The 26,279-nt window shown below is 44.2% G+C and overlaps 1 protein-coding gene across 2 annotated transcripts in view; it reads left to right on the forward strand.

Annotated features, from left to right (window-relative positions):
* Positions 1-26,279, forward strand: part of FSTL4 (follistatin like 4) — a 416,621-nt gene that overhangs the window by 211,693 nt on the left and 178,649 nt on the right. For both annotated transcript variants that reach the window (XM_030213353.1, XM_030213354.1), the window contains exon 5: positions 24,999-25,189. In XM_030213353.1, the coding sequence (XP_030069213.1) occupies positions 24,999-25,189 (191 nt within the window). The remainder of the gene's footprint in view (positions 1-24,998; positions 25,190-26,279) is intronic.

Here is a 26,279-nt window from a genome sequence, read left to right on the forward strand (position 1 = left end):
TAAGGAAGTGTCACAGTGATACAGGAAGATGCACTTCTGTCTGCAACAGCCACCGGTAAGAGCCAGGTAAACCAAAGGCTCACAGGTTCTAATTTAAGAGCAATCTCCTCGGCCTTTCATCTTTCTAAGATGGACAAAATGAGGACCAATTTGGCACTGAATAATGGCACTCTGCAGTTTGTCTTTGAAATGCCATGAGATCTAAGGGTAGGAGACACTACATATAAAACTATTATTATTATTATCGTTATTATTGTGCATCAAGTTCAATGGACAAGAGTCAAGAAAGGAATACCGAACATTTTCAAAACCACAAATAATCTACAACTTTTTCACTTTCTGTTACTATGTTTACAACTCAGCTTTCCATGGCCTAATCCAGCCCATGGACATGAACCCCCGGAATCTATATATGGCGTCCAGATACGCTCACCAAAATTTGAGTAACCAGCTCTTAGTATCAATAATTGGGTGCTAACAACTAATTATTGAAGTTAATTAACACTCATTAAAATCTGAGTGCACATCTGGCTCCACGCTATTCTATAAGGCATGGCCTACTAATGCATAACTCAAAAGAGGGCGTGGCCATGGGCACATCGGAGGGGGGGGGGGGGGATTGTCCAAAAAGTTGCACATGTAGTTATTGAATATGGCTTCACCACACCTAACTTGGGGTGGAGGAGTAGCCTAGTGGTTAGTGAAGTGGACCTTGCCCCTGGGGACTTGGGTTCAATTTCCACTACAACTCCCTATGACCCTGGGCAAGTAACTTAACCCTCCATTGCCCCAGGTACAAATAAGTACCTGTATATACTATGGGACTCATTTTCAAAGCACTTAGACTTACAAAGTTCCATAGGTTACTATTCACCTTATAATTGAAAGAGAAAAACGCCTAGATTTCGACCCAAATCGGGAGATAGACGTTTATCTCACAAAAACGAATAAATCAGTATAATGGAAAGCCAATTTTGGACGTTTTCAACTGCACTCCATCGCGGAAGCGTACAAAGTTGATGGGGGCGTGTCGGAGGCTTGGCGAAGGTGGAACTGGGGCGTGGTTATCGGCCGAGGAGAGATGGACGCCTTTCGCCGATAATGGAAAAAAAGTATGCGTTTGTAGCTAGAATTTAGGGCACTTTTCCTGGACCCTGTTTTTTCCACGAATAAGGCCCCAAAAAGTGCCCTAAATGACCAGATTACCCCCAGAGGGAATCGGGGATGACCTCCCCTGACTCCCCCAGTGGTCACTAACCCCCTCCCACCACAAAAAATGATGTTTCACAACTTTTTATTTTTACCCTCAAATGTCATACCCACCTCCCTGGCAGCAGTATGCAGGTCCCTGGAGCAGTTGTTAGGGGGTGCAGTGGACTTCAGGCAGGTGGACCCAGGCCCATCCCCCCCCCTACCTGTTACAATTGTGCTGCTTAATGTTTAGTCGTCCAACCCCCCCAAACCCACTGTACCCACATGTAGGTGCCCCCCCTTCACCCCTTAGGACTATAGTAATGGTGTAGACTTGTGGGCAGTGGGTTTTGAGGGGGATTTGGGGGGCTCAACACACAAGGGAAGGGTGCTATGCACCTGGGAGCTCTTTTACCTTTTTTTTTGTTTTTGTAAAAGTGCCCCCTAGGGTGCCCGGTTGGTGTCCTGGCATGTGAGGGGGACCAGTGCACTACAAATCCTGGCCCCTCCCAAGAACAAATGCCTTGGATTTATTCGTTTTTGAGCTGGGCGCTTTCATTTTCCATTATCACTGAAAAACAAAAACGCCCAGCTCACAAATTGTCGAATAAAACATGGACGTCTATTTTTTTTCGAAAATACGGTTTGGTCCGCCCCTTCATGGACCCGTTCTCAGAGATAAACGCCCATGGAGATAGACGTTTTCGTTCAATTATGCTCCTCTATGTAACTTTGTAAGTCTAAGTGCTTTGAAAATACGCCTCCACGTAAACTACTTTGAATGTAGTTGCAAAGACCACAGAAATGCAGTATATCAAGTCCCATTTCCTTTCTTGAGATTCTACATGGAATGTTGCTAGTGGAGGAGTAGCCTAGTGGTTTGAACAGTGGACGTTACCCCTGGACACCTGGGTTCAATTCCCACTGCAACTCCTCATGACCCTGGGCAAGTAACTTAACCCTCCATTGCCCCAGGTACAAATAAGTACCTGTATATACTATGGGACTCATTTTCAAAGCACTTAGACTTACAAAGTTCCATAGGTTACTATCCACCTTATAATTGAAAGAGAAAAACGCCTAGATTTCGACCCAAATCGGGAGATAGACGTTTATCTCACAAAAACGAATAAATCAGTATAATGGAAAGCCGATTTTGGACGTTTTCAACTGCACTCCATCACGGAAGCGTACAAAGTTGATGGGGGCGTGTCGGAGGCGTGGCGAAGGTGGAACTGGGGCGTGGTTATCGGCCGAGGAGAGATGGACGCCTTTCGCCGATAATGGAAAAAAAGTATGCGTTTGTAGCTAGAATTTAGGGCACTTTTCCTGGACCCTGTTTTTTCCACGAATAAGGCCCCAAAAAGTGCCCTAAATGACCAGATTACCCCCAGAGAGAATCGGGGATGACCTTCCCTGACTCCCCCAGTGGTCACTAAACCCCTCCCACCACAAAAAATGATGTTTCACAACTTTTTATTTTCACCCTCAAATGTCATACCCACCTCCCTGGCAGCAGTATGCAGGTCCCTGGAGCAGTTGTTAGGGGGTGCAGTGGACTTCAGGCAGGTGGACCCAGGCCCATCCCCCCCCTACCTGTTACAATTGTGCTGCTTAATGCTTAGTTGTCCAACCCCCCCAAACCTACTGTACCCACATGTAGGTGCCCCCCCTTCACCCCTTAGGGCTATAGTAATGGTGTAGACTTGTGGGCAGTGGGTTTTGAGGGGGATTTGGGGGGCTCAACACACAAGGGAAGGGTGCTATGCACCTGGGAGCTCTTTTATCTTTTTTTTTGTTTTTGTAAAAGTGCCCCCTAGGGTGCCCGGTTGGTGTCCTGGCATGTGAGGGGGACCAGTGCACTACGAATCCTGGCCCCTCCCACGAACAAATGCCTTGGATTTATTCGTTTTTGAGCTGGGCGCTTTCATTTTCCATTATCACTGAAAAACAAAAACGCCCAGCTCACAAATTGTCGAATAAAACATGGACGTCTATTTTTTTTCGAAAATACGGTTTGGTCCGCCCCTTCATGGACCCGTTCTCGGAGATAAACGCCCATGGAGATAGACGTTTTCGTTCAATTATGCTCCTCTATGTAACTTTGTAAGTCTAAGTGCTTTGAAAATACGCCTCCACGTAAACTACTTTGAATGTAGTTGCAAAGACCACAGAAAGGCAGTATATCAAGTCCCATTTCCTTTCTTGAGATTCTACATGGAATGTTGCTAGTGGAGGAGTAGCCTAATGGTTTGAACAGTGGACGTTACCCCTAGACACCTGGGTTCAATTCCCACTGCAACTCCTCATGACCCTTGGCAACTTACTTAACCTTCCACTGCCCCAGGTACAAATAAGTACCTCTATATACCATGGAAACTGTTTTGAATGTAGTTGAAAAAAGGCAGTATATCAAGTCCCATTCCCTTTCCCATTACACCAGGTTTTAGCAGGTGTAAGTCTGGCATCTAAAGTTATAGAGTTGTGCTTAGTTTCAATTTTTTACAGCGCTGAATTTTGAGCACAATATATAGAATCCAGCCCCAGTTATAGAATCCAGCCTCCCACATCCTCCAACTCAGAGAAACAGTAGCAATGCTTGATGAAAAAGTCACTAACATTTTTCAAAATGTTGCACCTTGCAGAAAGTATGATTGGTTTGTTATGAACTGTGCTGAAAATGTATCTTTTTGTAAATTGCATGAGAAACATTGTAAGCTCTTTGAGCAGGGACTGTCTTTCTTCTATGTTTGTGCAGCGCTGCGTATGCCTTGTAGCGCTATAGAAATGCTAAATAGTAGTAGTAGTAGTAGAAACATACAGGGCATGCCACTGTTTATAAGACATCCTTCTAACATGTACTAAATGTGAGCTAATTTGAAAAGCACCCAGCCGCACACACTAGTTTCTTCCAGCTATTTTCACATGGTATCTTTCTCTGGTAGTCTTGAGATTTGAAACAAAATGTCATGGCCTAAGAATATTCTGTTGATTATATTTTATCTGACCTGCAAATCTACTTTGTTTCTTTCAAGAGCTAATGAATGGCATCGGCAATCTGTGTTTTGACAACCCATCAGTAAAATGCCTGTTTCCTTATCATTCTCAGAGCATTCAAAATATTTCAGGATGCAGAGCTGACAAATGATCTGCTAAAACTCAGGAAGAAGAAAAGTGCAATTTGTTATTGTAGAAAGAATTTATGGAACATAAGCAGCCTTACTCTGATTGCCTCACTTTCTCAAGTCCTTAATTTCCCAGGTTTCTAACCAATGCAAAAATCAAACCAGAACATCCCAATGACCTAAGGCCAACACATGCACACTTTGAACCAGAACATCCCAGAGTGAAAGGTGATTTAGCTCTTCAGATTTCAATGTACAAGACGGTTATTTACATAAGAGATTCCATGCTAATACAGACCAATGGTCCATCAAAGCTCAGCATCCTGTTTCCAACAATCATTTTTCTGGTCACTAAAAAGTACCATCAGCTACCAAAAAGTAGATTCATTCCTTGTTGCTTAGTCTCAGAGATAAGTGTTGACTTTCCCCAATGCTCTCTAGCTACTAATTGCTTTGACTGTTCTTCCAATAACATGCTAATTATGCCCCTCCTTAGTCTAACTGGGAGATTTTCTTGCAGGGCATGCAAGGTTGGCCCTATTCATAGTAACATAGTAAATGACATCAGATAAAGACCTGAACGGTCCATCCAGTCTGCCCAACAATCACACTCATTATCAAGTCATCTAAATCAACAATGAATGTAATATGAAATACTTGATCATTGTCTCTCTTTGGCATTTCTGGGACATAGACTGTTGAAGTCTGCCTGGCCTTGTTCTTAGTTTCCAAGTTACCGTCGAAGCCCAGTGCAGCCTATCCAAATTTGTCTTGTCAATTGCGGGACACAGACCGTAAAAGTCTGCCCAGTGCTGTCTTTCCTTTCCAAATTACTGGAAGTCCTCTCCAGCCCATCCTAAACCAGATTGCCATATACGGGACCCAGACCGTACAAGCCTGCCCAACACCGGCCTTAGTTCTTCACAGTTAGAGTTGCCATCTAAAGCGTCACTCTACGTGTAAACACACACATGCAACCATTTAAGTTGTGTTTTATACTATTCAATTTATTCATTTATTTATCTACCCTGATGCTCTGCCTCTCTCCAAAGAGCTCTTTCACTCTTATTGTGCTCAACTCAGAAATCTATGTTGCTCTTACTATACAGGGTTGATCAATAACTCTGCCAACTGCCCTCAAAAGTTGTTTTCTGTTCTTTCACATCTTTCTTCTACCAGTCCTAAAAATCTTGTTCCTACTACTACTACTACTACTTAACACTTCTAAAGCGCTACTAGGGTTACGCAGCGCTGTACAGTTTAACAAAGAAGGACAGTCCCTGCTCATAGGAGCTTACAATCTAATGGACAAAATGAGCATACAATCATTGCCTCTGACTTTGCTGCACAGTTTATCTCTACAATCTTCTCTCTCCACTCGTTATTTTCTTGCGATGTTCTACAGACTCAACCACTCCAAGTTCTCTTCCTGTTCTAGACCTATGCTACTCTCCTTTCCTTTCCCCTTCCTAGTCCAAATTTGCTATTCCATCATTCACTTCTTTCACTAGACTCGTATCCTTCTCGACGCCTACCACATCCTGCCAGACTCCATCTCCCTTTACAAGGCTGAAGAACGCTGCGCATGGGCTTCTCCCCCTAATTCATTCTATGGTCTGCAATATCTTGCTCACAAGTTCTGTTCCCACTATTTGGAAATTGGCTGTGGTTCATCCCATCCTAAAAAAAAACAAAATCTCTTGACACTTCACATCTTACTAACTATAGACCTATCTCTAACCTTCCACATCTCTCTAAACTTGCTGAAACGTTAATTTATTCTCAACTCCTTCATCATAAGGAGGCATTTCACATTCTGCATCCCCACCAATCTGGTTTTAGATCAGGACGTAGCACCAAAAGTCTGGTCAGGTCCCTTATCAGCGATCTCCATTTCACATTTGATGCCAGTGAGGTAGCCCCTGTTTTTTTTTTTTCTCTCAACTGAACCTCTGTTTTTGACCTCGTTGATCATGATCTGTTCTTCTCCAGATCACAACATCAGGGCCTTAACGCCAAGTCAGAGGAGGCTTAGAAGACCCACAGCTTTGTCCTGGCTTCAGAGCAGAAGGTGATGAGGGATTCTGTTAACATGTAGGTTTTGTGTAGGAATCTGTTCCCAACTGGAGTTGTACAGGTGTTCTAGAGTGTTGCAGTGTTGACTTTTCATAGGTAAGGCTGGTGTAGTTTGAGTTCTGGGACTTGGTGCTGGAATAATTTGAATAAGATTTTCTGAGTGGACACTTGCCAAGTTTTGTGTTAGTTCATACATGTGGTTATTTTAGAAGCCCTATTTACAGTTTGCATACGTGCTTATCAAATAAATGAAGAAACCCCAATTTTAGAAACATGGAAATTACATGTACAAGTTGTGAATGCATGCATATGGCAAGGGGCATGACCTGGGTTTGGTTACGGTGAGACTACAGCAGGACTGTGGTGGGGCCAAAATATATACCTGTATTTTCCATTTCAGAAGGAGGAATGAACATCTATGTGTTTCAACAGTAGAATTTACACATGTTCCCAGCCATGTCCTGGTTTAGGCAAAGTGTCTACAGGAGGGATTCAGGGGTTGTCCCGTTAATCCGCATGTTTTCTCAATCCCCTGTCCAAATTGCAATGGTGCCAAATGATTGTAGGCTCTGTACCTAATTGGGCACAATTAGTCATGTACATTTCTAAAATGGTAAACATACGTGTCTGACAGCACATGTCTATGTTCTGAAATTACTAACATACACATCACTTACACATGTATGTTGCAAGTTACTGCCATTTGTCCTTTTGTACAAATTGCATTGTATTAGAAAATATTTTGTGGAGGAGCAGTTTCAGTTCCTTGTTCAGTCTCTGTTGTTAATTTTGTTAGATTATTATAATATAACCTACTTAAACTGTCCTTAGCTGTTGACGAAAGAACTCCAGACTATCCAGAATTCTGAGGTACATCTGATTTTCTCTTCAAAACATTTGATCTTATTTCTATGCTAAAATACATTGGTTGACAATCCAGCTCATTTTCGAAAGTGATCGCCGGCCATTTCCCGACATAAATCAGGAGATGGCCGGCGATTTCTTAAAAGCGGCGAAATCGGTATAATCGAAAGCGGCATTTTTGACAGTATCACAGCTTTCCTGTCGCTTCGCCGGCGAAAGTTCAAGGGGGCATGTCGGTAGCTTAGCAAAGGCGGGACATGGGCGGCCATGGGCGTGGCTACCAGATGGCTGGCTTTCGCCGATAATGGAAAAAAAGCGGCGTTCAGCAGTATTTCGCCGGGTTTACCTGGTCCTTTTATTTTCACGACCAAGCCTCAAAAAGGTGCCCCAACTGACCAGATGACCACTGGAGGGAATGGGGGATGGACTCCCAGTACTCCCCCAGTGGTCACCAACCCCCTCCCACACTAAAACAATAAAACTAAAAACCTTTTTTGCCAGTCTGTATGCCAGCCTCAAATGCTGTACCCACCTCCATGACAGTAGAATGTGTTCTATCCTCTGACAGCCTTTCCCTGGTTGTGATGTCCATGAGGTAGTGGCCATTTTTGTCAGCCAGTTTTAGATCCCTTTCATGTGTTACCCACGTTAGAGAACTTAGTTATTACCTTGAATGCTGCTGAAAGAGGGCATTGTACACCATTCTGCCAGCTCTGACCTACTGCTAATCTCAGTACCAGGGAGACTCTTTGCCAGTGGGGCACAACCTCTGATCTGCAGTTAACTGTGAGTAAATGTGCTTATTCAAATAAAGGACTTTTTCAAAGAGATTAGTCTTCAGGTGTCAACTGGTGTGCCAAGGTTATACAGCAGCAACAAGTCCTAGAGGCCTGCATGTATGCAGGGCCCTGAAGCACTTTTAGTGGGTACCGCAGTGCACTTAAGGCAGGCGGACCTAGGCCCATCCCCCCTACCTGTAACACTTGTGCTGGTAAATGGGAGCCCTCCAAATCTCACTGTATCCACATGTAGTTGCCCCCTTCACCCCTAAGAGCTACGGTAGTGTTGTACATTTGTGGGTAGTGGGTTTTTGGGGAGGGGTTGGGGTGCTCAGCACCCAAAGTAAGGGAGCTATGCATGTGGGAGCATTTTCTAAAGTTCACCGCACTGACCCCTAGGGTGCCCAGTTGGTGTCCTGGCATGTCAGGGAGGCCAGTGCACTATGAATGCTGGCTCCTCCCATCACCAAATGCCTTGCATTTCGCCAGGTTTGAGATGGCAGGCAGTTTTTTCCATTATCGCTGAAAAACAGCGATCTCAACCCCGGCAAACTCTGGCATTTGGCCCGGCTAAACCATATTATTGAAAAAAAAAGATGGCCGGCCATCTTTTTGAAAAATACGGTTCTGGCCAGCTGCTGCGCTGCCGCCAAAATAGATCGCCGGCGATCTATTTCGCGGTCGACGTTCGATTATGCCCCTCAATGTCAGCTAGAGTTTTGTTTAAATTCTCTTGTTTGCTGTATAACCCCCCTGTTTACAAAGCCACGCTAGCAGCTTCCATGCAGCATTGCCTACACAGTTAGTCTTTATATGGATTGGCACCTGCTTACATAATTGATTGTCTTTAGCATCTTGCTTTAGACTGTTGAGAAATCATATTTATTTGATTATACTTCAGTGAGGGGTAGGAAAAGACTGAAGTATCTGGAACACTTATTAATGTTTCAGGCAGCTGGGTGGGGTAAAGAAATTACAGGTTTTTTGTTGACTGCTATGGGTTATTAAGACTTTAGGTGTCAGATGAAGATCTAACTTTTTCAGAAACTTGTGTGTCTGGGGTAGTGAATAGATTATGTCAGAGGGTGTAGATTTTATATTGTATTTATAATGATTATATTATAATTGTTTGTACTTCCTGCTTGTGGCCAGCTATTTTGTAATGTGATCTGCATTGAACTGCAAGGTTTTTATGGATTATAAGAATAAGCTGTTATGTTATGTTATGTTAGACTTTTGACAGTTGTAAACTGGATGCTCCCCATACAAGTCCACTCCTGAATACATTTGTGAAATGGCTCTACATCTGCAGATTCTTTTCAAAATACTGTCAGAATTTGATACAGCCCAACCTGTCTCGATTCCGATCTACTAGAACTACTAATCATTTCTGTAGCACTACCAGACATATGCAGGGTTGTACATATTATATGCAGATACTTTCTCTGTTCCTAGAGGGCTCACAATCTTAAGTTTTTTTGTACCTGGAGCAATGGAGGGTTAAGGGGTCCCTTTACTAAGATGCGCAAGTACCTACGCATGACCAATGCCTGCGTGTGAGTTACTGCCTGGCTACCGCATGGCCCAGGCGGTAATTTCATTTTTGACGCGCATCCGATACGCGTATCAGAAAATATTTTTATTTTCTGGCATGCGGGCGGTAATTGGCATTTGGACGCTCATTAACCATTACTGCCCGGTTAATGCGTGACACTTTACCGCTAAGTCAGTGGCTGGCAGTAAGGTCTCAGGCCCAAAATGGACACGCGCCAATTTTCATTTTGCTGCACGTCAATTTTCAGCCCCCCCCCCCCCCCCAAAAGGCATTTTTTACAGGTGTGCTGAAAAATGATCCTGCATGCGGCCAAAACATGCACCTACACTACCGCAGGCCATTTTTCAGCGCACCTTAGTAAAAGGTCGCCTCGGAGACTTGCCCAAGGTCACAAGGAGCTGCAGTGGGAATTGAACTCAGGTAACCAGGATCAAAGCCCACTGCACTAACCATCAGGCCACTCTTCCATTCCACATTCTTTCTGAAGTTTCACTTACAGTATCTGGCAGAGGAAAGAGAGAGTATGAGGGGAGGAGGGGATTGGAGGTAGGAGGCAGGAAGGGGGAAAGTGAGGCAGAATGACCTCTGGTAATGCAAAGAACGCCCTAAAATGAGTGTCTACCTATAGCCCACATCCCCTTCAGGTCATCCCTGCAGAAGTGAGATATTTGTCAGTCCCTCTGTAAAGAGATAGGCAAAGCAGACACAGAGCTGTACCCCACATGGCTAAATTTCCTTTGTTCCACTTTGCTAACTGAGCATAGCCCCCGTGTATTGTTTTCATGAAACCTAGCCATGCAAATCACAGCTTCATTAATTCTCTTTGCAGGTGCTGCATACACAGGTCACATTAAAAGCCTCAGAAATATGAGCTCAGATAATAGGACTATGGTGATATCTCCACAATGACATGTCTGCTTTTCCTTTCAAAAGGAGGAGAATATTTTTTTTGAAGCCTCAAATGAATTTTTCTGACAGCTATAGGCACATTTTTCTACCTGAATGACTGCATCTCAAAACATTTGTCATTTTTCCGAAACCTAGGAAGTGAACTGGAAAATGTTTATATTATCAATTTCAAAAATGTTTTTCAGACTTTTACTTGCCATTGTATTAACAAAGCCTTCAAACTTGGGGGTGGGAGGAGCCTAATTACAAAAGGGTTGGGTTTTTTTCCTTCATGTAAGAGGGAAAAAATATTTGGAGCCCAATATTCTAAATTTATCCTATTTTCAAATAAATAATGGAGCTTAAGGAGCCCTGTTACCAAACTACAGTAAAAAGTGGCCTTAGTGCGTCCTTACGCAGGTCACTCCCATGCACTAAGGCCATCTTTACTGCATGGGTAAAATGGCCACTTTTTCTATTTTTTGAATTAATGGCCACATGCTAATTTTTCCATTAGCATGTGGCTATTAGCACGTGAGCCTCTATGCCACCTATTTTGTAGGTGGTAAGGGCTCACGTCTGAATCACACGCTAATCGATTAGCGCATGTCAGTGTAGCTGCACTAACTGACTAGCGCAAAAGGGGACACTGAAAACCAATTATTGAAGTTAGTTGGCTCCAATTAGGATTTGCACACGCATCTTGCTAAGCGCTATTCTATAAAGATCCCAGTGCACAACTAAAAAGGGGCGTGGACATGGGAGGGACATGGGCGGGGCATGGGCAGGTTAGGTGCATTCACTAAAGATGCGCCCATCTTTAGTATGGGGAATCTGCACCTAACTTGCATGCCCAGGATTTATACCAGGTTTCAGTTTGTGTAAATCCCTAAGGGGTCCTTTTGCAAAGATGTGTTGAAAATGGCTTATGGTAGTGTAGGCGCGGGTTTGCAGCGCATGCCGATCCATTTTTTAGCACGACTGTAAAAAAGACCTCTTTTTTTTTTTTTTTGCTGAAAATGCATGTGCAACAAAATCAAAATTGCTGCATGTCCATTTTGGTTCTGAGACCTTACTGCCAGCCATAGACCTAGCGATAAAGAATCTGGGTGGTAATGACCTATGCGCATCAAATGCCACTTGGCGCACATCCGTTACGCGCGCCAGAAAATGAAAAATATTTTTCAGACACATGTAGTGGACACGTGCCAAAATTGAAATTACCGCAAGGGCCGTTCGGTAACCGGGCATAGGCGCCTACGTAGCTTAGTAAAAGGGGCCCTAAATCCTCACACCCAAAGTTTGGCATGGAAATCAGCTCTAAGCGTGATTCTGGAAACAGCATGCAACTCAGAGCACTGTTTATAGAATAGCGTTCCAGACTGACTTTTTTCGGCATCCAAATTTGAGCACCATTTCCATAATCTCGTTTTAGCTGCATAACATGGGAATGTGCCATTCTCTGCCCATTCTCCAGCCACTCCTTAGCAAACAAATATTTTCCAGAGAAGGGAAAATGGTAAAACTAGAGGGCATGAATTGAGATTGCAGGGTGGTAGACTTAGGAGCATTGTCAGGAAATTCTTTTTTACGGAGAGGGTGGTTGATGCCTGGAATGCCTTCCCGAGGGAGATGGTGGAGAAAAAATGGTGTCAGAATTCCAAAAGGCGTGGGATGAACACAGAGGATCTCTCATTAGAAAATGGATGATATAAAAAACAAAAAGCAAATCTTAAATGGTTGTAAGTGTGTTTGCATGTCAAGTGGAGCTTAGATGGCAACTCCGGCTCTGAAGAACTAATGCCGGTGTTGGGCAAGCTTGTTTGTTCTGGGTCCCGTATATGGCAATCTAGTTTAGGATGGGCTGGAGAGGGCATCGATGGAAACTCCAGTAATTTTGAACATGAGGACAGTGCCGGACAGAATTTACGGTCTGTGTCCCACAAATGAGAAGACGAGTTTGGATAGGCTGGATTGGGCTTCAGCAGCAACTTCAGTAGTTGGAACCTAAGGACAGGGCCGGGCGGACTTCTACGTTCTATGTCCCAGAAATGCCAAAGAGAAAGAATGATCAAGTATTTTATGGCACATTCATTGTTGATTTAATCATGACTTGATAATGAGTGTGACTGTTGGGCAGACTGGATGGACCATTTCAGGTCCTTATCTGTCGTCATTTACTATGTTACTATGGGGTCCTTTTACTAAACTGCAGGAAAAGGGGACCTGTGCTAGCATCAGTGCATGTTTTTGACATGCGCTGAGGCCCCCTTTTACCACAGCAAGTAAAAGGCTGGCCTTTTTTCTCAAAAAGAAATGGCCATGCTGTAAGTGAACCACTTGCTTTACGGCCATTTTGGGGGGGGAGCACTTAAGGGCTCCCACACTAACTTGGTGGTAACTGGGCAGTGCACAGCACTGCCCAATTACCGCCAAGTAAGCACTGGCACTACAAAAATAGAAACTACTTTTGTAGCACTGGAAATGGCACGTGCTGCGTGTATGAACTACTTCCAGGCTCCTGCGTTAGCCTGTTGCCACCCGCCAACCCTTTAGTAAAAGGGCCCCTGTGTTAGTAAAAGTTGTGAACCCTCCTGGGACAGGGAAATTCTTGCTGTACCTGAATGTAACTCGCTTTGAACCAAGACTGCCGAGCAGTGGCGTAGCCAGAAGTCAATTTTTGGGTGAGCCAACAGGTTGGATGGGTGGGCACTATACAGTGGTGTGCTGGTAAATGTTTAACAACAGGCTCTCTCCCTGGTCCACCTCTGCGCCCCCCCCCCCCCCCCCCCCCCATCCACCGTCCACCTGTGCACCTCCCCTCAAAATTGCAGAGCTGGCTATAGCCGGGGAGAGAGCCTGGGGGGTGGGGGAGGCAATGCATTACTCTCTCCAGGAAAAAAAACATTAAATGATCCCAGGTTCCAATCTAATTCATGTTTAATGTGGGATAAAATGCCATAAATAAGTAAATAAATATAAACTTTTAATGTTGAACACCTGATTCTCAAAGTGGACATGTTCCAATCATTATAATGAAAATAAAATGATTTTTTTCTACCTTTGCTGTCTGGTGACTTTGTTTTTCTGATCATACTGGCCCAGTATCATGATTCTGCTGCTATCTGTCCTCTTTACTCCGTTTCCAGGGCTTCCTTTCCATTTATTTCTTTACTTTCCGCCTTTCTTCTTCATTTCTTGCTCTGGGTCCTCCACAGACTTGACTGTCCAGTGGATCCAGCTTCTGCCAATTTTCTTCATCCATGTGCAATTTTCTCCTCTCTTCCTTTTCCCTCATCTCATCTCCTTCCTCACTCTTCCCTCCCCTCCATCCATGTCCAGCATTTCTTCTCTCTCCCTTCCCTCTCCTCCATCCATATCCAGCAGCCTCCTCTCTCCTGCCCTTCCCTCCATCCATTCATGTCCAGCAACCCTCCTCTGCCCCCTGCCCTCCCCTCCATCCACCCATGTCCAGCAACCTTCCTCTCTCCTCTTCCCTCCCCTCCATCCACCCATGTCCAGCAACTCTCCTCTCCCCTCCATCCATCCATCCATCCCCAGCAATTCTCTTCTCTCCCCTGCCCCTATCCATCCATCCCCAGCAATTCTGTTCTTGCCCCTGTCCCCTCCCTCCCTCCATCCATCCATTCCCAGCAATTCTCCTCTCTCCCCTGCCCCCCACCTCCATCCATCCATCCCCAGCAATTCTCCTCTCTCCCCTGCCCCCACCTCCATTCATCTATCCATCCCCAGCAATTCTCCTCTCTCCCCTGCCCCCCACCTCCATCCATCCATGCATCATCCCCAGCAATTCTCCTCTCTCCCCTGCCCCCTACCTCCATCCATCCATCCTGTGACTCTCCTCTCTCCCCTCCCCTCCCGCTCCCATCCATGTGTCCAGCGATTCTCCTTCACCCCCATGCATCCTTCCCTCCCATTCCACCTGCCCGCCCTCTCTCTGACGGCAGCGCTTCCCAGACACTGCCTACCGCTGCCACAATCTACCACCTCCCTCTGTCTCACTCTCAATAGCAGCGGTAGCGTCACGATTCAAACATGCTGCCTCCTGCTTCTAACCCGGAAGCGTCTCCTCTGCAGAGGAGACGCTTCCGGGTTAGAAGCAGGAGGTAGCGTGTTTGAATCGCTACCGCTGCTGTTGAGAGTGAGACAGAGGGAGGAGGTAGATCGTGGTGGCGGTAGGCAGCGTCTGGGAAGCGCTGCCGTCAGAGAGAAGGAGGCAGATGCAGGATCAGCGCTGCCTGCTCCCTCCGCTCCACTGCTGGGTGGGCCTGAACCCAAACTGGGTGGGCCTAGGCCCATCCAGGCCCACCCGTGGCTACGCCCCTGCTGCCGAGAGACAAAGCCAGGCCCGGAGCAAACACCCCCCAGGCCCGCCCCCTCTCTGAGTGAGCCCGCCCCCTCTCTGGGCAGCCGTCCCCTTTCTAGACAGGCCCGCCCGCTCTTTGGGCAGGTCCACCACCACCCTGCCGGTGCCCTGCTTACCTGTCCTGCTCCTGTCACTGTGCACAGCAAACTTCCCCACAGCCCAGCGTTAGCACTGCTCTCCTGTTCCTGTGTGCAGCACAGAGCAGAGTCCTTCCTTCCTTCCTGCTGCGTCCAAAGAGGCTGTTTGGACGTGGCAGGAAGTAAGTAGTCTGCTCTGCAGCACTGCCACACGCAGGAATAGGAGAGTAATGCTAGTGCCGGGCGGGTCCCCCTTGGATGCCGGGCCCTGGGGAATCCACCCCCCCCCCCCCCCCCCCGGCAGCCCTGCTTTGAACCACTGAGAAAGGCATGAACTAAATCCTAATAGGAATGCATAAGTCTGCTAGAATATGTTAACTGCCTGTGATAAAGCATTAATGCACATTAAGATACTTGCCCCATTGTCAAAACAATTTGCTAAAACTGTGCTCATCTAGTTTGGACATAATGGAAACATTCTTTATTTAATTTCCATTGTCAGGAGGAGTTAGATATTTTCAAAAGAAACATCAGTATCTGTGAAATCTGATCATGCCATTTTTCTAATGTTACGTTTCTTCTCTAGTACTGTAGGATAGATATTCCAGTCAGCTGTAAGAAGTGATCCCACAACATCTCTCCCAGGAATCCAACCAATTTTGCTCCCCCTAACAGGAATAAGATAGAGGATTGTAAATGTCAGATGGCAGAGTGTATAGCAGCAGCAACTGAACCAGACGGCACAGAGAGCAAACATACCATTTATCTAACAAGGTCCATGTGGTTTTGCTAATTTAAATTACATGATGGTTGGGTTAGAGTTACTGTTAGAAATCAATCTGTCTATGGCGGTCTGTAATGAAAAATGTAGCCAGTCCCAAGCAAAACCACGTGCTGGATTTAATTTGTTTTAATCTAGTTCTGCAACGGAATGCAGCACAGATAGAAGGGCTGGATGAACATTTTCAGGTACGTGAGTTCCAAGACTTCCGGCCAAGAATGGATTCACACATTTACCAGACTCAGCAGTTTTTGCTGTTTTCATTGTCCTGGAAAGTCTGTTTCTCTGGTAATAATGAGACTAGAGTAAAAGGGATTTGGGGGGGGGGGGGGGTTGGTGGAAGGAAGAACTAGCAGACTGACTACAGATGTTAAGAAAACCTCTGTGAGGCAACAGGGCACAGAGCAATTGAGCAACTAACAACATTTTAAATGAGAGGCACTTTGAACTCAGACTGGTATCCTGTGCATCATAAAGGTGATGGTAGGATAAGTGATGTGCATGAAACTGCAATTATTTCCTGTTTTTCGTAACCTTGCAATGTACAATATGATTAACATGGAGAGAGTTATAAAGCCTAAATTTAAGAAGGATGCAGTCATGGGAATGGCCCCCCCACCCATCTCGTGCAGGAGCGGAGGAAGATGTAGGAGACCCGCGAACCTGGCCTGAAAAAACACCCACTACTGGCGCCAGCCTGATCCACAAACCCCCACGAGCCCTCTAGGAAAAAAACCCCTTTCAAACGGCGACAACCCAACCTGTAGGACTTTCCTCCAATTTTTTTTTTTTGTATCAGGAGACACACTCTGTACACAGGCGCCTGTACATGGGCTTGATGAAGGAAGATTAGAGCAAGCTAGACAGTCTAGGAAAAATGTCACTGCTACAAGGAAACAACTCACAGCACCTCTTTGAAACCAGCAAAATGTTGAAATCAGGCATTCTGGCTCCACTCCCATCGGAAAGCGGTAAGAGAGCTCCACTGCCTCTCCGCTGCCTGCTCAAAATGACCCCTCCTTACCTGCGGAGCTCGCCTTTATGCCCTCCCCCCCTGGACCTCTTCCTTCCCTTAACCCTTTCCTTACCACTGCTCATTTGCTGACCTCCAGCCCAATTGTGTCCGGCCTCCCTAATCGGATTGGCCTCTTCCTGAGTTGGGATTTGAGACATCCAGGTCGAGATGTGCATAGCCCCTCTCCTCTCCTCACTCCTATTTGACAAAGATTCTGCCAAATGCAGAGCCTCTTGTAAAATATATAAGTACATACAGTAAGTAATACCACACTGGGAAAAGACCAAGGGTACATCGAGCCAGCATCCTGTCCCCGACAGCGGCCAATCCAGGCCACGGGCACCTGGCAAGCTTCCCAAATGTACAAACATTCTATACATGTTATTCCTGGAATTGTGGATTTTTCCCAAGTCCATTTAGTAGTGGTTTATGGACTTGTCCTTTAGGAAACCATCTAGCCCCTTTTTAAACTCTGCCAAGCTAACCACCTTCACCACGTTCTCCGGCAACGAATTCCAGAGTTTAATTAGGCATTGGGTGAAGATTTTCTCCAATTTGTTTTAAATTTATTACACTGTAGTTTCATCGCATGCCCCCTAGTCCTAATATTTTTGGAAAGCGTGAACAGACGCTCCACAGCCACCTGTTCCACTCCACTCATTATTTTATATACCTCTATCATGTCTCCCCTCAGCCGTCTTCTTCAAGCTGAAGAGCCCTAGCCTCCTTAGTCTTTCTTCATAGGGAAGTTGTCCCATCCCCGCTATCATTTTAGTCGTCCTTCGCTGCACCTTTTCCAATTCTACTATATCTTTCTTGAGATGCGGCGACCAGAATTGAACACAATACTCAAGGTGCACGTCCCCGTCTCCCCATGTCCTGTGGGAGCAATGATTTCAGAAAGCTGACATGCGTCTGACAGCAGATGTCTAAAATCCCTGCTCCCATTCCCCATGCATACCCTGATCACCTGCCCCCCCCCCCCTCAACATTGATCCCCTCCATGGCCACAAAAGCCATCCCCATCATCCAATCTCTCCCCTTCCCACCATCAACGACTACCCCATCATCCAAATGTCCCTGTCTTCCAATCCTTCCTGGCATTAACAACCTCCCTCCACCTCCAACCAGCAACAGATGCCACTTAATGGCTCCTAGGAAGACCCCACCACACACACCTTCCCCAACTCCCTGATCTTCCTACCCCAGTTCTTACCCATTTCTTGGTGTCTAGTGTCAGCAGGAGGTTGGTTTAGGGGGAAAGATAAGAAGCTCAGTCTTGGTCATGTTTAGTTTCAGATGGTGGTGAGACATGTTTAGTTTCAGATGATGGTGAGAAATCCAGGCAGCAATATCAGACAGGCAGGCTGATACTTGGACCTGGATTCCTGCTGAACTTTCTGGTGTGGAGAGGTAGATCTGGGAGTCATCAGCATAAAGGCGATACTGAAAACCATGGGATGAGATCAGAGTACAAAGGAAAGAAGTATAGATGGAGAAAAGAAGAGGTCCTAAGACAGAGCCCTGAGGTACACCAACTGATAGTGGGATAGAAGTGGAGGAGGATCCACCAAAGTATACACTAAAAGTGCGATGGGAGAGATAAGAAGAAAACCAGGAAAGAACAGAACCCTGAAATCCAAGTGAGGACACCGTGTCAAGGAGTAGGCGGTGATCAACAGTGTCAACGCAGCAGTTAGATTGAGAAGAATGAGGATAGAATAGAGACCTTTAGATCTGGCCAGGAAGAGGTCATTGGAGGGTTTAGCAAGTGTTGTTTAAATTGAATGAAGATGGTGAAAGCCAGATTGAAGTGGATCAAGACTAGTTTGCCTCAGCGCACCCCACAGCAAACCACTTTAAGCTGCGGTAAGCACATGCTAGTACTTACTGCAGCTTAATAAAAGGACCCCTAAATATGCTAAAATATGTGTAATACTCCTATATCTTAAAATACAAAAGAATACTGTAACCATTTTCATCATATGAGCAAAACAACATTGAGCCTTTTCAATGTACAAGATAAACCTGCTTCTTAAAGCTGATTAAAAGCATGCAGCATTTCAGGAAATGAGGCATGAAACAGACAATGACAATGCTCGTTTTTTAAATAGCAAGGAGTGGATCTGTGAAAAGCAAATACAGTATTCTAATTTAAATCATCTAAGTGTCTGTAAACTTATTCATCAAAACGTCATCAGAAGCATAAAATACGGAGCCAGTTCAAGACCACAAAACCCATCTAGACTGATTCTGAACTAAATGTCCATGATTGCCATGATATCTGTTTTACTGTATGGTATTTTTTAGCTATTGCTTTTTAAAAGTGGTTTTTATTTGAAAGGCAAGTTTTATTGAATTTGCATGAGAAGATCACGTTAGTGTTTTTAGCATGTGTTACGCATTAGCGTGTGCTAACCGTGTAGATGCTCATAATATTCCTATGGGCGTCTATATGGTTAGGGTGCTAATTTATAGCACGTGCTAAAAACGCTAGCGCACCTTAATAAACAGGAAGCTAAGTGTCTGTACCAATATCATTGGACCAGAGAGGTGGCTTCTTTTTTTTCTCCAGCCTTGAGTTTCACTTTTAACATTTCTGACATTTTATGGCTATGCAAACAATATGTTTGATGTAGTTTTACATTTTTTGGAGGAATTCTCAGCCTTTTTTTAGCCTTCAAATAATATTCCTCAGACTTTTTAAAGGTTTTATGGAAGTTTCAGATTTCTTCTGAGGTTGAAACACATGAATGATGTCACTGAAATGCAGTGACATCATTGGAACACACACATTGAAATGCATAATGTTCCAACACTGTTTTAACTACTTTTAAGTACATTTAAGAGCTTTTCAGATGGTATTTTGTGTGTTCTGGCTGGGAAAATTATGTAGAACATTTCAGCATAAGTTTATGATGGGTTTTATTTCTTAAAAAAAACTCCAGTACCCTGCTGGATGAAAGGCATCAGCAGTGATTCAAATGGACTTTTAAAGAGGATAACAATGCTTTTTACACCTATTACTGTGTTTTTTTAATGGATTTTTACAAGTGGACTCTACAATTTTTTGCCTTTTAGAGATTAATGCTATTTTTAATTCCTCTATTTATTTTATTTTGTATGAAGAAGCCGACATGGTATAGGAGGTATTTAAGTTAGCTTGTTTTATCAAGTTTCTCTGACTTATTACATACAAGAGCACCAAAGCCCTCCAATATGGGCTGTTTTTTTTAGCATAAATGCCTGAGTCAGGGGTTAATGATTGAAATCCACTCTCTCAATAAACACTATCCAATACACTGAAAGCTGATTAGTCATCAGTTCACCTCACTAGTTCTACTTCTCAGACGCCACTGCAGCAAACTCCTTTGGGGCACTTTAAAACATATTTGGGGACCTACATTAGTCTTTTTCGATGGTATGTTTTAGTTTCTACCCAACTTTGCTTTGTTTTTTGAAATTTATTTTTGATGCATCTTGATACATTTTTTGAGTAGAGTTTTTTTTTTCCTTGACCTATGATAGGGAGAAGGTTCTTATCCTAGTTGTGGCATTGGATAGTGACTGTTTTTTTGCTGAGGCCTTTTTTTCTCCACCATTTTGGTTTTTATTTGTTGTTTTTCAGGTTATTGGTATAGCATTTTGTGTAGAAACCCCTCAACACTCCTTGTGGGCTGGTACTTGCTTTTTTTATTTGCTACAAAATTGACCCCATGATTTGCAACTCCAATAAATTTTACAATGGTGAAAAATATATCAACGATACTATGGAAATACAGAATTGCATTTTAATCAGACAACTAATTTACTGGTTTTCTGAATGTTACTAGATCTTAGTTTTAGAGGAACAGATGTCTTCATGTAAATTCATGAACATTAACAACTCTTCAGCTGCTACAGCTGGAAAAACTCAATTAACAATGAATGCCACAACTAACTTGCTTCTCTTCAGGATGTTTGAGTTAATGAGATGTACAATATGTAGACACCTATGGATAGTAAACAATGTGACCTACAGAAATTAGAGCAAGAAATAAAATATGTATTGTACGTACTTGTCTAGTCATACATTTCTTCTATATCTTTTATTTATATTAATTGATCGAAGACATATATGGTTGTTGCAGTTTTTTATTGGAGGGAGGGGATTTTATAGTAGGGCAGGGTTTTTTTTTAACTTATTGTCTGTGGGTGGTTGGGAAAGCATTTGAACATGATTGGTTGGGAGGTAGTAGCAAAATGTACATGTACCTTTTTGATGCTGCTTTTTTAACTCCAAACCCTTATTCACTTGTTCAGAACCCTTATGTTATCATCCTCACTTTAATATTCCCTTATCTCTTGTTTGTCCTGTTTGTCTGTCCTAATTAGATTGTAAGCTCTGTTGAGCAGGGACTGTCTCTTCATGTTCAAGTGTACAGCGCTGCGTACGTCTAGTAGCACTATAGAAATGATAAGTAGTAGGAGTAGTATTAATCATTTTCTTAATTTACATTGACCACAATTAGAAGAAAATGAAAGAAAATAAATCACATAGAGATCCTTTTATCAACCTGCAGGAAACACTGGCCACTTTTACTGCAGTGGTAATATGGCCGATTTTCAATGTTGTCAATTAATAGATATATGCTGATGTTGCCATCAGTGGACTGCCATTTAAAAAAAATTAGCACATCAGCACTTACCGATACCTAGGGCCCTGTTTACTAAGCTGCGTTAAAGGCGCGTTAACATTTTTAGTGTGTGCTGTGTAGGTGCCCACAATATTTCTGTGAGTGCCTACACAGCGCATGCTAATTTTGTGCACTGACTAAAAATGCTAACACACCTTAGTAAACAGGGCCCTTATTTTGTAGGTGGTAAGGGCTCAGGGAGCATTCCTGCGCTAATGCTAATGAAGATGCACTAACTGTTTAGCACAGGGACACCCATTCTCTGCCCCCAGACACACCCCTCCAAAAAAATGTTTAGCACACACATATTTGTCATTTACCACAGGATACCAAAGCACATCTCATATTAAGCCATTTAAATCTGTGTTAGTGTACATTAGTGCCTACTGCAGCTTAGTAAAAGGGGCCCCTAAGATGGGCAGCTTCCAAAAAGATCAAGAGCAAGACCTAAAAGTTTAAATTCAACTCACGCTGCCGATCGACATCTGGGGTTCCCCACATTACTAACTCTCCCATTCTGCCAAACAAGCCTCCACCCCAGTGGTACCTCACCTCAACTTAGATCCCCCCCCCCCCCCCAAACCAACCTTCCATTGCAATATCTAACTCCCCTGAGTAACATATAGGGCTGCATTAGGGGTAACAACAATCAACATGCATAACAGAAAAAGGAAAGAAATGCAATAACTAAATAAATATTCATTGAAATTAAAACATAAAATATCAAACATGCACTAGTAATGTAAATGGTATTTAGTTTCTGTTAAATAAAAGGAGAACCAATGTGATTCATAATGCGTGATATTGATAGAACATACAGGATTAATTCAAATCATGTTGCATAGCGGTCTTCAAAAAAAAGGGTAATTACCTAAAAAAATGATGTAACTGAAAATAATGTATTCAAATTGAATGTGGTCCACTACTAATCTATAAATTTCAAATAATTTCCAGATTTAAAAAGAAAAACATCCTTTGCTCACAAGCTGCACTCTTCCTGCCATTTTGATGTGACAGCTGAAAACTTTCTCTTTTCAAACAGAAATGCGGGAATAATCAAAGCCAAGTTTGAATCAGTAAAGTAAAATATTTTAATTACATGAAAATAGCTAGAAGAGCCCTTTTAAAATGGTGGTGGCATCTGAATGTTAGATCCTTTGCAATAGCAATGAAAATGACTTGTGCATTCTGACACATATGTATAGCATCTAACGGAATTGCATTTTCACACTTCACAATTTTCTGCACGATGCAAGCTGTAAAAGTCTTTTGAGGCTTTTTAAAGTTTAAAGTTTCTTATTCATGCCAATTCTGTTTGTATCTAACAGCTTTTTATGTGTGAAAATGACATTTAAAGATTTTCCTCCATTATGTCTTTTTACAAGCAATCGATTATGCACTATATGACGGACCCTTTTTAGTAGATTTTTAATAGAAATGATTTAAGATTTTTAAATTTTGGAGCCCCATATGGACTCTATTTAACATTGTTGTAATTCCAGATGAGGTTTTTTAAAATATATTTTTAGCGTGTTTTTGTTTTGTTACATTTGTACCCCAAAATATGCGCTGATGTTAGTGTCAGGGGCGTAGCTGCTATGGGGCCACGGGGGCCTGGGCCCCTGTAAATTTGGCCCTGGACCCCCCTGCCAACGCCCCTCTCAAACCCCCCCCCCCCCCCGCCAACCCGCCGTTGCCATCTGTACCTTTGCTGGCGGGGACCCCAACCCCCGCCAGCCGAAGTCTTCTTCCTGCGTTTGGTTTCTTCTGAGTCTGACGTCCTGCTGCACGTACAAGTCATCAGACTCACAGAAACAGAACGAAGCCCTGCAGATCGCAAGGCTTCTTTCTGTTTCTGTGAGTCTGACGTCCTGCACGTTGTATGTGCAGCAGGACGTCAGACTCAGAAGAAACCAAACGCAGGAAGAAGACTTCGGCTGGCGGGGGTTGGGTACCCCGCCAGCAAAGGTACAGACGGCGACGGATGGTGGGCGGGTCGAGAGGGGGGGTCAAACTTGTTGGAGGTGATGCTGGCGGCGGCAGGGGGTGTCGGCGATGGCGGCGGGGGGATCAGCGGCGCCGGGGGGGGGCTAAAATGTGCCTCCTCACCTTGGCTCTGGCCCCCCCCTACCGCTGAAGTTCAGATACGCCCCTGGTTAGTGCAGGCCCTTTTCCACTGCAGCTTAGTAAAAGGACCCCTTACGTGACACCGTGGTAGAACATGTTTTTCTATTTTCTACCGCAGGGGACATTCCTAGCAGTAATTGGCAGGATGGCCACATTGGCGTGCGCTACATGAGTACTGCGCATGTAGCACGTGAGCCCTTACCGCTAGGTCCATAGGTGGCGATAAGGGCTCAGGCAGTAAATAGCCATATGCTACTTTTAATTTTGGCGCATGACCATTTACTGCCTCATTTAAAAAATGCCTTTTTTTTCCTGCCGCAGTAAAAAAAAAAAAGAAAAAGTGCCAGTCTGCGCAAAAAACTCATATCCACACTACTGCAAGCCACTTTTTATTGAGGCTTAGTAAAAGGACTCCCTAGTGCGTAACCGCAAAGGGGGTGTGACAATGGGAGGGGCATAGGCAGGTCAGGGACGTTCCCAGAAATGAAGCATGTTATGGAATTTCTGCACTTGGGCACCTAATTTACGCCTTTGGCAGGTGTAAGTGCTCACGTTGAAATGCACGCTGAGCTAGTATTCTATAAAAATCGCTCCACACAGAGCACAGAATACTAGTTTAGCGTGGATCATCTCTGTACCTCTTTGGGCACCATTTGTTGAATCTAACCCTAAACGTACTCTCGGATTTTGCCTCCAAATGTACAGTTTGAAAATTATCACTTCTATGGCTTAGCTTTGTAAGCACAACATTAGGAACCAGGGGCAGACTGAGAGAACTCTGGGCCCCCGGGCACCGAGACTACTCTGGGTCACCCTGCCATGCTTCTACTGCTCCCCCCCCCCCCCCCCCCCCCCCCCCCCCCCGTCCGCCATGCTGCCTCCCTCCCACCATGTTTCCTCTGTCCCCCTCCTACCTTGAAGGGCCCTGGTGGTCTTATGGCTGTGGCTTCTTCAGGGGCAGGAAATAAATCCCCTCTTTCTTGCCCACCTGCTTCCTCTACTCTGCCCGGCAAGGCGCCATGTTTACAAAATGGCCGCCAAGACTTCCCACGGTAGTCTCAACTCTCATGAGACTACCGTGGGAGTCTCAGCAGCCATTTTGTAAACACAGCAGTGCAACCAGGGAGCATAGTAGCTGCGGCCACTAGACCACCAGGTCCCTGTGGGACTGTAGTGTGTGGTGGCAGGCAACCAAGCAGAGCCTCTGAGCCCTTAGGCACTGCCCGAATAGTTAGTCCGCCCCTACTAGGAGCCCTGTTTACTAAGGTGCACTTTTGTTTTTAGCACATGCTAAAAATTAGCACGCGTTAACCATGTAGACGCCCATAGGATTATTATGGGCATGCTAGCACGCCTCTAGCACAGCTTAGTAAACAAGGTCCTAGATTTGTTCTTTTCATTTTAAAGCCTCTTGTACTTCCTTAATGCTTCATATGTTTTTTTCCTGTACCTCTTAGGTGACATCTGCACCATGGCTGACTACAGCCGACTTAAAAGCATACTTCTAGACCTTCAAGCTCACCGGCTGGCCCAGCATCGTGACACCACAGACAATCAAATATCTCAGAAACGTTTCCTGGTGGAAGATATGTTCAAGTATTTGGACAGAGACAGTGATGGGCGTCTAGGCAGCTCCGAACTGGCTCAGGTGGGTTTTATTGTTCATTGAAAATTAAATTATGAAGAGAATTGCATTTTTCATTCAGAGTGTAAATTGAATGTAGGGCAGTGGAATTCTTGTGAGAACAGTTGTTTGCAACTGTCTATCTAACATTAAATGAAAGAAGGAAACCTGCCTTGGTATACGGAGCTTTTCCTCTCAGCCCTAGAAGGCTAGGGATATTGTATCGAAAAACTCTTTAAAATACTAACAAATCAGATCATGTCAACTTATTTTTTTCTCTGTGTTTACAAACCTGTCTAGAAATTCTCCCAGTAATCTATAGGCATTTTTATTATTATTTTGATTACAGAGGATAGCAATTTCTTTCATCCCAATTCCTTAGATAATTATACAGTCTAGTTGATCAGTTTTTACACTGTTTTTTTTTTTTTTCTTTCACCATATTCTCTGAGCAGTTATTGAAGCTTTGATTATTAAGAGTAATTAAAAGACGGTGCCTTTTACTAAAAGGTTTTAAGAAATGGACTTAGCACATTTTAATACGGGACTTTCCCATTCCTAATGCAGCCTTGTTCTTTTTGCAGGTCCTGAGCTAATTTTTCTGTTAACATGTGAGTCCTGCAAAAATATTAACATGGGAACACTTACTGCCTCCTATCCAGGAAGCAATTATCCTCTAATTCTATAACAGGCCCTTTCACTAAGCTGCGTAAGCGTCTACACACGCCCAACGTGTGCCAAAATGGAGTTACCGCCCGACTAGTGGCTCTTGCAGTAACGCGTCCAATATGTGCATCTGAAAAATATTTTTTATTTTCGGGTGCGTAATGGACGTGCGCCAAGTGACATTTGGCATGTATAGGTCATTACTGCCCAGTTACTGCATGAGTCTTTACCGCTAGGTCAATGGCCGGCGGTATGGTTTCAGACCCAAAATGGACGTGTGGCAATTTTGATTTTGCCGCACGTCCATTTCTGGCAAAAAAGGCCTTTTTCACAGGTGTGCTGAAAAATGGATTGGTGCGCGCCCAAAACCCGCGCCTACACTACCGCAAGCCATTTTTCAGTGCGCCTTTATAAAAGGACCCTTAAATGTTGCCAAAAACTGCATGTG

Source organism: Microcaecilia unicolor, chromosome 8 (assembly GCF_901765095.1).
Source record: "Microcaecilia unicolor chromosome 8, aMicUni1.1, whole genome shotgun sequence".
NCBI classification, from domain to species: Eukaryota; Metazoa; Chordata; class Amphibia; order Gymnophiona; family Siphonopidae; genus Microcaecilia; species Microcaecilia unicolor.